This window comes from Pinus tabuliformis, chromosome 2_2 (genome assembly GCF_031772625.1).
Source record: "Pinus tabuliformis cultivar Carrire ecotype Pingquan chromosome 2_2, CPIR1, whole genome shotgun sequence".
In the NCBI taxonomy this organism is placed as follows: domain Eukaryota; kingdom Viridiplantae; phylum Streptophyta; class Pinopsida; order Pinales; family Pinaceae; genus Pinus; species Pinus tabuliformis.
In genome coordinates this window covers 326,028,735-326,040,476 of record NC_142300.1, presented here as the reverse complement: position 1 = coordinate 326,040,476, position 11,742 = coordinate 326,028,735, and the positions used below count along the sequence as shown (strand labels likewise).

At 37.7% G+C, this 11,742-nt stretch overlaps 1 protein-coding gene across 1 annotated transcript; it reads left to right on the top strand.

Moving 5' to 3' along the window:
* The first annotated feature begins 278 nt into the window (after positions 1-278).
* LOC149192604 (UBP1-associated protein 2C-like) lies at positions 279-1,268 on the top strand. The gene has a single exon (XM_089407003.1). The coding sequence runs from the start codon at positions 279-281 to the stop codon at positions 1,266-1,268; it is 990 nt and encodes a 329-aa protein (XP_089263129.1).
* Positions 1,269-11,742: the final 10,474 nt, after the last annotated feature.

The following is an 11,742-nucleotide window of genomic DNA, read 5'->3' as shown; positions in this document are numbered from 1 at the left end:
AAAATAATTCAAATATGATTTAAATGAGAGAGTCGGTGATTGTGTCGTTTCACACCATTCCATTTGGCCAGTGTGTATATCTCAGTTAAACAAACAGCTATTTGTTCATTAAGCCCGTCTAACCATACTTAGTGTTTGTAGTGGATTTCATCCGTTAATTTTCCAGATTTATTTATTTGAGAAAGTGAAACTCCCGAAACAACAGGGAGAGGGTATTTTCTGGACAAATTCGTTGTTTGTGGACAGACAAGATAATATAAAAGAGACATATCAAAATCATGGAATCAGAAGAGCAAGGGTCGATGGACTTGTCTTTAAAGAATGGAAAGGGGGAAGAGAATGACCTTGTGGAGGATTTGATAGTGCAAGACACAGTGAACATTCTAAATGTCTTAAGCCGTGAGCAATTGATCGAGCTTGTACAGGAGGCAGCCGCTGAACATAGGTACGTTCGGGATCAAGTGCGCTCGTTCGCCTTAAAAAACACTTTGATAAGAAAACTATTTGTGCGTGGTCTTGGCCCGGAGGCAAACGACCAGTCCCTCGCCGCCGTATTCTCTCCTTTCAGTGAATTGGATGAAAGCTGCGTGATCAGGGACAAGAGAAGCGGCAGGAGTAAGGGATATGGTTTCGTCATGTTCAAGCACGTTAACAATGCCATCAAGGCGTTGAAGGAGCCAAGTAAAATGATCGGCAGTCGCATTGCTGTGTGCCAATTTGCCCCCGCGGGTTTCTACCCTTCTCAGCCACAGGACGAGTTACATCTACGGAAGATTTACGTGGGCAAAGTTCCGGTAGACATGGAAGCTCGTCCTCTTGTATGTTTGTTTTCGCAGTATGGCGAGATCAAAGAGGGCCCCAAAGGGTTTAATAAGAATACGGGCAGGTCTCGTGGATATGCCATCTTTATTTTCAAAACGGTAGAGGCGACCAATCGTGCCCTAGAGGAGCCCATTAAGTTGACAGATGACGGTCATCAGTTGTATTGCAAATTAGCCAATGACAATTCTATGCCCACGCCGGACCGTGTCAACTCTCCTACTCATACCGCCAGTGCCAATGGGTTCGACAGGCATCAGTTGGGCTTTATTCCTGGTCAAGGGTTTGGTAATCCAGCCTTCCATGTTAATCAGGGTAGGCATCCATTTCTGTTAACACCATATCCAGACTGGTCTGAACATAATTTTAATCCAAATCACGCCATTCATAATGATGGTAACTCAAATGCAGTGGCTTTTAATATTTATCAGTGTGTCAACAAATCTTAGGGTAAGAGAGAGAAAGAGAGGAGTGATGAACCTCTTGCCTCGAAGATTAATGCCGTGTCATATGACAAGGGAAAGAATCCAAAGAAACCAGTGGGCAAGAAGAAAGGGAAACATAATAAGAAGAAACAGGAAAATTCACCTCATGAAAAATCTTCTGAGAACCCTACTAGGCAAAAGAAACCTCGTCAACCATGTTACATATGTAACGAGGACCATTGGATGAAGAATTGTCCACATTGAGCTGAGGTTATGAAACTTTTAAAGACTTCAAGTACCACAACGGTGTTAACTGATCCGTTTCTGACCCCAAAAACTGATCTGGTTGCTATCCATCATGCTTCTCCATCCCAAGTACAAAATGATGCTTTGATATTGACAAGGAATAAAGATTATGGGAATCCACCGTCGTCGGACAACAAGGCTACAGATCAACCCAATAGTTCGACAACGACTTCACCTGAAGTTGTTCCGCCCATCATTCCTGAATTAACTATAAAGATGCTAAAGGGAGTAGTACATAAATCGACATTTAATCCTCGTGCTCAAGCTGCATAAAATTATAATATAGTGGAGGATCTGGCATAATCGCCATTCGTTATGTCAACACTTGAAGTCCTGCAGAATTGACCCTCCCAAAAGCAGGCTTTGTTATTAGCAATAGCTGGGATTGACCCATTGGATTCCAATCTTGTGGCGTTTAACCATAAAGGATATACACCTCAGTTTCCAGCCCAACTCGCTTTCCTTATACAGGTAAAATCCCTCAATAAAACTGTTCATTGAACAACCATTGATGAGGGGGCATCTACCTATATTATGTCAATGAGTTGCTGGAAAAATTTATGTTCACCACCCTTGTCGCGATCATAAATGACACTAAAGGCATTTGATGGAAGAACATACATGTCATACGGGATTTTAAGTAACTTGCAAGTTGTACTAGGGGGCAAGACAGTAGAAACTAAAGTTGAGGTCATTGATGGAAACCTTGATTACAATGTCTTAATGGGAAGGCCCTAGATTTATGCTATGGCTGCCATTGTGTATACATATTTTAGAAAGATTGCATTTCCTTTGAAGGTGGAATTACAATCATTGACCAACTAGCCTTTTTTCCCAACAGTTCACAAGCTAGTGGAAGCATTCCATTGATCCATGGAAACTCTCAATCACTTCAAAATGTGGGAGTAGGTCTCCTAAAAGACCCTTCATTAATGGGTACTTTTGCCCTCCCACCTCCACCTGGACTTGCGAAAGTGGCCACAGTGGAAACCAGTCATATGATCTATTCTACATCATTTCAGATTAATAAGAACTCTGACCATTTTGTTAGTGTGGATCACTGCGAGGTTTTTCCCCCCAAGCGCCATAGAATATTTGTAGCAATCAATATTCTGGGCTTGGGCAGCGAACCCAAATCAACACTCAACGAGTGTTTGGATAGATAGGTCTCTAGAGTATGGTACCTCTTCGATCCTTGGTCTCTAGTACATTCTACAGACAGAGGAATCATCCTGTCAATGATGATAGGAGAGACACCATCGGAAGATTACCACCATCATTCCCACCTTCAAGATAACAATGAAGATTATTCAAGTGACCTTAATCATCCTTCAGTTTTTTACTTTCTATCAAATACTGTAAATACAATGGATTCTGAGTGAAATCTATCCAATATTGAAGAGACTATCACCATTAATATCTCGACCAAACCTAATGTTGCAGAGAATATTCACATTGGCAAATTCTTTTCTCCAATAGAATTAGAAAACAAATCTTCTGGGTCCATACCGAGCCAAAGTCAACAGGTCGAGATGCCAGTCGACCCAGTTTTTGCTTCAGAAGATCATATCCTTCCTGAAAAGAGTAAGAACGATACTGTTCAAATTCTTTTTGTTACTTCAGAGTTAGATGAACTTGGGGGTAATCCACCTATTCCTTCACAACAGGAAGAGAATCCTCCAGTTCCCGCTACTCAAGGGGTTAATTCAACCATTTATTTGGTACCCCCTCCAAGCAGTCTAATCGCTTCCTTTGATTGGAATCGACTAGCGAAATCTCGCCTTCCTTCTTATGTACCATTCAGGATCATAGTACAAGTTTACAAAATGATCATGTCTGGCACTATTATAGATGAAGGGGCTTCAATGAGTATCCTCTCCTCAACTGCTTGGAAAGCACTTGGTTCGCCATCGCTTATGCCTGTTACATAGAATTTGTCAGTCTTTAACAAAGGAACCAGTCGACCATTAGGGATCCTTCCTAAGTTACCAATTACTTTGAGAAGGAAAACCGTTCACTTGAACGTGATGGTAGTCCAAGAGCTGTTAGATTAAAATCTACTCCTTGGGTGTGACTGTGTTTACAACATGGAGGCTATTGTTTCAACACTCTTTCGAGTGATGTGTTTCCCACATGAAAGTAAAATTGTCACTATTCACCAACTTTCATTTCCCGGTTACTTTCATTCCATCCACCTAATTACCGCGAGTAGTCTGGTAAATGTAACGAAGCTTAGGGGGCATGCGCCCTTGTCTATTTAGCAGACGAACCTAACTGAAAATATAGGTTTTCCTGTAGAGATAAGTTTCCCTGTTGGTTATGTGATTGGTCTGAGACACCTTTCACCTTTGTCTATTTGGTGGACAAAATGTAGGAAGTGTTTTGTCTGTTCCGCAGATGAATCCATCCTGCATAACCACAGTAAGTTTCCATATGGCTACTGGAGACTTTCCTTTTCATCATGGTAGGGGCATCCAAACCTTTTTATGCGAGCTATAAACGACCAATTTCATTGTTTAGCTTCTTGGCTTTTTAGCTTTTTAGCTTTTTAGTATTTTAGCTTTTTAGCTTTTTAGCTTCTTAGGTTAGGTGATTGGTCTGACACACCATTCACCTTAGTCTATGCTATGGACGAAGCAAAGGAGGTGCTTTGTCTAACCTGCTGACAAAAAATCATCCTACCTAACTTGAGTGGTTTCTTAGCTTTTTTTTTCTTTTTTTTTAGCTTTTTAGATTGGTCATTTCTAGTTCGCACAAAAAGGGAATCTAAAAACTGAGCATAGTTTCCACAAGGTTCAAGCTCGTTAAAAAATGAACCCGCCTTTAACTTTGAGCATAGTTTCGCCAAGGTTCAAGCTCGTTAAAAAATGAACCCGCTCACAAACAGAGCATATGTTCCCCCAGAGTTCAATCTCTTTAAAAAATGAACCTACCTTTGGTAAATAACCTTTGTGATTGCCATTACATCAGCCTTTTGAGCCTTGGTTGTGTGTTGCCATCACCTCCATTCTTTTGGCCGATCATACGCTTCCACTTGATTGTTTACCCTTTTGAGGAACAACTGTGACGAGTGGTCCTATTAGCCACCCTCTTCACATCAACATGTTTTGAGAAGTTCCAAGATTACCTGGAACTAGTTGCTACCCCGGATACCACTCGTTCCTCAAAATCGAGTCCTCTTTAAACCCTTTTCGGACTCATTAAATATGAAAAGATTATCGATCTATTGGCCTCTCCAGCTCGTTAAAGTGATTGGAAACACCATCCCTCCTATATATTTTAATCTTTTTCAGACCTGAGGGATTATCTCATGAAAAATTTCGAGTGTTTGTCTATTTCGGCTCACTAAAGTGATGGAAAAGTCATCCCTTTTGTATTATTTTAATATTTTTCGGACCTAAGGGATTATTCTACGTAAAAGAACTACTGGAGTTTTCTTTTCCTCCCTTTTCAAACTCTTTAAACATGAAAAGGACTAAGTTATCTTTGTTGTTAAGCTCAATAAAACAATAGCGACAAACTTGTTCACCCAGACAAGAACGAGTTTCACTGTGGCTAGAGTCGCTAAAACATAGCGACAGGTTTGCCTAAAGGGCAAATTATAGAACAAGCACATGTTATCCTCCTCAAGCTTGACAAAAATAAAGAGGTACTGCTCAGAAATGACTGGGGAAAAAGGGAAGAAAACTTGAAGAATTTTATGGTAGCAGGTCACTCTTGAACATGACACTTTCACTCCATCATCATGATTGAGTTGGGTTGGGTTATTCCATTCACTAGTCATTTCACCATTGGTCTTTCACACCATCCATTTTTGGGGTTAAAGCTACCAATCCATCTCAGTGTCGCTGATAGTTCAAGAGAAGTCATTCAGTTGAGAATTCACCATCCAGTTAATGTCTCATCCACTGCAATACCTTCAACCTCCATTTTTCATGACCGCCATTCCTGAACCTTGTGTCATCGATCGTTTTCACCTCCAAAAAATCATTTGCTTCGTTTCATGTCATAGATGTGGGATACATTAAGGCCCTAATATGACGGGTCACTTCTTGTCGACTTCAACTCATTATCCAATAAGTTGACTTAGAAACAACCCTTTCAGTACTTTGAAGCTTGCATGCCTTAATGGCAAGTTTCTCACTTTCGGCTACAGGTTGACATCAATGGCCTTCGACCAAAAGATTTTGCATGGTGTTCAACATCGAACCATATATTCACACCATGTGACTTGTACTGTAGTACCTTGAGGGTCATTATCATTATCGATCATTCCTCTCGCATCTATTAAATTCACATTATTGGCTGGTAATCAGGCAATGTCTTTCCATGTTCGACTTCAGAACATCTTTTCACATGGATCGACTTGTACATCGGGAAAAGATTGAACAAGTTTGAAGACCCTGGATCTAGTTTTATCCATTTGAGCTGCAATATATTCAGGAATATAAAGACATCAAATTCACACAGAAGCTACACAGATGGTCATCCAAGCCAGGGACAATGACCCTACATATGAAGAATCACCAGTCTGCAACTACAGACGATTATTTGTTCTATGTACATGGAATGGATTTATAAAGTTGAGCATGGGAATGCCCGCCTCGGCTAGATCATGAAAATTATATGATGATGATGTATTGTATTATATCTTATACAGTTCACCTTCCAGTGTCGAAACCTCGGATCCTCATGTTAAAGAATTACACCTGACATCAAAGATTTACGACTTCATGCTTTAGGGGGTACCTGTTATAGACATATTTGGGCACTTCAACCCCAATCTTATATGTCAATAAACTAGGGCTCTTTAATCCCCAAAAGTGTTGTTTCATACCCTAAAAGATCCTGGAGAACTGATTACATCATTCCCCAAAAGTTCCACTTGAAAAACCATCTAGCACCGAGCAAAAGAGGACCATACTAACTGCTCCACTGTTAGAGTGCAATGCATTCTGAATTCTACACTAGCTAGGTGTGCTGCATACTAATCAGGCCTTCTGTGGGGTGTGATGAGCGAGAATGGAAAAATTTCTGAGATAGTTTGCTAAGTGGATGCTCATGGAATCTTCTAGAAACTTCTCATATGACACTTGTTTCTTTGAATTCGCCCAGGGATGAGTAAGAGATCCAAAAAATCTCCAAGTGGAAACAGAAACAACAAGTGGAATGACACTAATAAAAAACCATGAGATGGCTCACTCCCTTGGAAACATCTATAAATGGATCCCTCATCTGTGAGATCCAGAGGTTGAAATTTTGTAATTTGCAAGGAAGTGTTGATAGCTTGTCTTTGAGAGAGAGCATTGTATTGTTGAGTGATCTTGCTTTTCATGAGCTGAATAGGGTTTTGATGCTGGGAGGATGATGCTAGCTCAGACAGCTCGATTGTAATTCTCCCTTCTATTTAATAAAGTTCTTTGAGTTTTCCTCCATACAAACGTGTATTTGTGAATGTTGTTATTTGTGAATGCCATTGTATGTTCATTGTATTTCTGATTTTGCAATGCTTTTGATATAGTAGATCAAGATGCTTTGATGGTGTTTTGTTACTTTGTTGCTACAGGTATTCTCTAAGCGGGACAAGTAGGAGAGGAGTTGCAAGCTCTATCAAGAGGGAGAGAAATCAAGCAAGGAGTCAAGTGAAAGATCCAGGTTGGTCCCTTTGCTTCCCTCTTATCTATCATACATAGAGGAAATTGCAAATTGCTTTCATTGTTTGTTTCTAGGATAACTACCAATCCTAGTGGGGCCAGTAGATCGAAAAGGCACTTGATTTCCTGGAAACACTAAGTCATCATAGAGTTCTGGTAATTCAGAGAGAGGCTAGTATTGGTGTTGGAGATGTTATTGCTAGTGACTGAGAGGGGAAGAAAATAAGGATGTTGAGATGTTGTGGATAAAAATGATAAACAACGAATGGAAAATTAGGGGTGAGACATGTTGATGTAATGGATGAGCATTAGGAAGCCTTTGATGCCTTCCCCTTCCGTACAAGTAGAGAAAAAAAATCAACCTTTGTCTTTTTACCAATCTTGCAACATCTTGTATCAGTATAGGACCTCTTTATAGCAATTCAGGAAAATAGCAAAAAGCAAATGAAAAGGAGATGATATGATGTTAGGGTGTTGGGTAATGTATGAAAATGATTTAGGGAGGATTCATTATTATTATGAGAATGAATGCACTCGTGCATGGAGATATATGTGTAGGTTTTCCTACCTATTATTCCTAGTTGATTTCATTTCTGTTATACCTGCACATTCATCAAAGTAAGAAAATATTTTTATGTTTTTTTTTGTTTTTTTTAGGCCCACTAGTTTCCTCATGGAGGTTTCTAGCTAGTAGGTATTCTGAGAGTTTTGAGAATATAGAATATCCACAGTATCCATTTTTGTGTCGATGTTTCTAGCTAGTGGGCATTTCCATAGGTGCCTGAAAGGAGGTTTTCACCTGGGGATATTTATTATTGTGTCTTTTTCTTTTAACTCTTAGGCTCACAAGGTGCCTCGGGGAGACTTTTAGCAAACGAGTCTTCTTCAAGTGCCTCAAAGGAAATTTTCACTTGATTATCTTTTTCTTTTTCACTTTATTTTAATCTCTCTCTCTCTTGGTTTTCCATTTTATGTTTTTCCTTCATTTATCTGATGATTATAGGTTGAATGGATTAGGAGATTTGATACCCTCAATCACATTCAACTCTTTGCTTATGGAATTAGTAAATTCAACCCTTGAGAGGGGATTCTTGTAGAACTTTAGCAAGTAACCATTCACCAGAAAATGTGATTAGGGGGATCTAGCTCCCTTCGAGTGGGTGTTCGAGAACCAATGGAGGTTGTAGCCTCCTCCATGTGGGTGCTTCAATGCTAGTAAGATTTCACACCAGTACAAGATTTAATGAATATTTTCCTTATAATAAAATAAGAAGACAAATATGAAAGCAATGGTGGTTTTCTCCCACATTGGGTTTCCAACTAAAAACTTGGTGTCCATATGTGTTGATATGTTTCTTATGTGTTGATGATTTATATTCTCTTTACTGGTCATGGTTACTGCTTATTAAATCGCTAATGAAATAATGATGCACTGGTTAAAGATAAATATTCGATGGAACATATGAAAAATTAGTTATCTGGATATACGTGATTTGCATTCACTAATTGGTGTACACACGCAAGTTATCTGAATAATAATATCATACAAAATTTTGAATGTGATATTGGAAGTTAAAGTGAATTAAAAATATTGATTCACCCCCTCTGCCCCTTAGTATTTTTCCTAACAATTTAAAAAAAATATGTAACTCAACAAAATCAGTTAAGGAAATATGAAATTTTCAAAAGGACAGGTAATTGAAGGTTGCAACTGCAGATGTTTGTATTTGAAGGAAGCACCTGGATCAAAGTGAAGTGTTGACGAATAAGGGGAATGATGAAAAATGGTTATTACTGTGGGTTCTCCGGTTACTAAATTAAAAGGGGAATGATTTCTCGATATACGTGATTAGCATTCACTAATTTGTGCACACACACAAGTTATTTTAATAACAATATCATAAAAAGTTCTGAATGTGATATTGGAATTTAAAGTGAATTAAAAATATTGATTCACCTCCTTCGGCCCTTAGTATTTTTCCTAACAATTTAAAAAAAATACGTAACTCAACAATGTCAGTTAAGGAAATATGAAATTTCCAAAAGGACAGGTAATTGAAGTGTGCAATTGTAGAAGTTTGTATTTGAAGGAAGCACCTGGGTCATAGTGAAGAGTTGACGAATAAGGGGAATGATGTCTTTTGTAGTTTTGTGGTTGTAAAGTAGTAGATGGGATTGGTGTCGCCTATAGGTTGGCTGGAATAAACTTGAGTGACTAAGTGGATTAGTGTCTTTTAAAGGTTGGTTCATACAAAGAATGATATATTAAATATGTTTTGTGCCTTTCTACCTAAATTGCTTCCACATATATCTCTATTTCACGTTCTCCTTATGAGATTGATGTTTTTTGGTGCTTGAATGCTTTAATTAAGTAAAATTTCTATCACACTAATTCAACCCAACCTTATCAATGTAACTGTGAATCTAACACTGCATCATATTTTTCGTGGCAATGTCATTCTTGCATTCTTGCTATGACATGCACTATAGTAAAGAAGAAAATATTCTCATTCATAAATGAGGAAGAATAGCTACTAGAATGTGTATTAGAAAATATGTGAAACTAGAAAAAGTAGGTACATGAACTAAGCACATAAATGATGATCCTAGGACACAAAGGGGTATGTAGCAAGCAACAATCCACTAAATACAACAAGAATCCTAAGTAGGATTTAGAAGAAGCTAAAAGGAAAGTACACTCAAGGTTTAAAAGATTGGAATTGTAGAGAAATCGTTAGGTCCATGGCTCATATTTCAATGTAGATGGTAGAGTAAATATGTTTAGCCAAAATATACACTTTGTTCCTCGAAGAATAATGATGTAAGCATAATATCACCAACCTTGCACATCTCTAGGAGTTGGACCTTCAAACTATTGAAGAAATAATGCAAGTGGGTCAGGACAAAAACATAGAAGGAAAGACCAAACTCTATGAATTCTATCTCCATAATCTCATGCAATTCAACTACATACTTGGAATTCAAACCCTTACATGGGGACGCATAGTTAATGCTTATGGCTTCATGGTTGAGGCATGAAGATATGAGATCTAAGGAAATGAAGAGGCATAAACAAGAGGAATTACATAGTTCACATTGGGTAAGGGATGCACCATACAAGCTTAAGGATATCCTTGCAACTCATTAAAATTTTCCATCGCATAACATGGTTTCCCCCAATTGGAATAAAAGAAAATAAGACTTTGTGTCCCACCTAGAAGACATACTCAAATTATTGGGAGAGGAAGCCACTTCGACTTGGAAAAGGAGGTGGAAAACTTTTCCTTATAGTGTCCAAGTTCATAAACCTCACTCTCCCCTCGAATTGTAGGCTATTATTATAGCAAGATATTCATGGTAAAATAAATCAATGCAAACTTTGGGAAAAATATTAGTAGCGTTGAAATTCAACCCGCCTTTCTTGCCTATATGAATCTTGAGTTTTATTGGGAAGTATAAGAGGAATATTTTAAAAGTATTAAGCAAGCACCAGGTTTTTATTATCTAGGAGAATTCACTACGAATTTAACTTGTGACAAGAGGTCGAAATACAAAGAAAAATATGACCAAGAGGACAAACAATATGATCAATAAGATTAATATGTACATTTTCTCAGGGATGGGAAGTCATATATGCAATGGGAATGACGGGATAAGAAATATATGATCAAAGGCCCATATATAGCCCTTTGTCCACCTTAAAACATGGATTCATGCCCTTTTTAATTATACATTTTAATGTGATTTTACTATGGTTTGAGTAATTTCTTAGGAAATATAATCATACTCATATATTTATGAGCTTCTGAAGCATAAGTACATATATTTGATATGTTTTTGGAGGAATATATCATATACCAATAGGCCACCAACAACCTATCATAAAAAAAGGTAACTCTACTACCTCGGCTACAATTGTGGAACTCAAGACTATGTGGGTTTAATTCCATAACAATATCAAGGGACGCGTTTATATGAAAAAAACCCCAGGTGATGAAATGTATATGATATATGTAATGTTTGTTGGGGGAATCAACCATTCTTTCAAGGTGTTTTCTCAACCATAAATTCGTATAAGAAGAGAACTGAGGTTAGGCCTAAAGGGAGAAGAGAAAGAACATTATTTTAATCACATTGTAGATTTATAGTTTTATTTATATTTGGAATTATGTACTAATGGAATTATAGTACTTATTTCCAAGTAGCTACCATTATATTTTATTAGGCCTATAACAGGGAGAATTTGAATGATCAAAATTTATCCTAAAGTTTAGAAACCTTAGCGAATATCACTAACCTTTAATATGCAATCTATAAAATATTTGGCAATGTTTTTGTAAAAATATTAAAATTTCTAATAATTTCTTAAAGTCTTTATAAAATCATTTTTGTCATTCTTAAGGTAAAATAATTTTATACCATAAAATTTGGGCAAATAATTTTTACAAAAAAATCAAAATTGGCAAATATTTTTTTGGAAAAGGCATAGAAAATTGGCCCACTTACGAATATTAGCCAGTAATATTTTACCTGGTCTA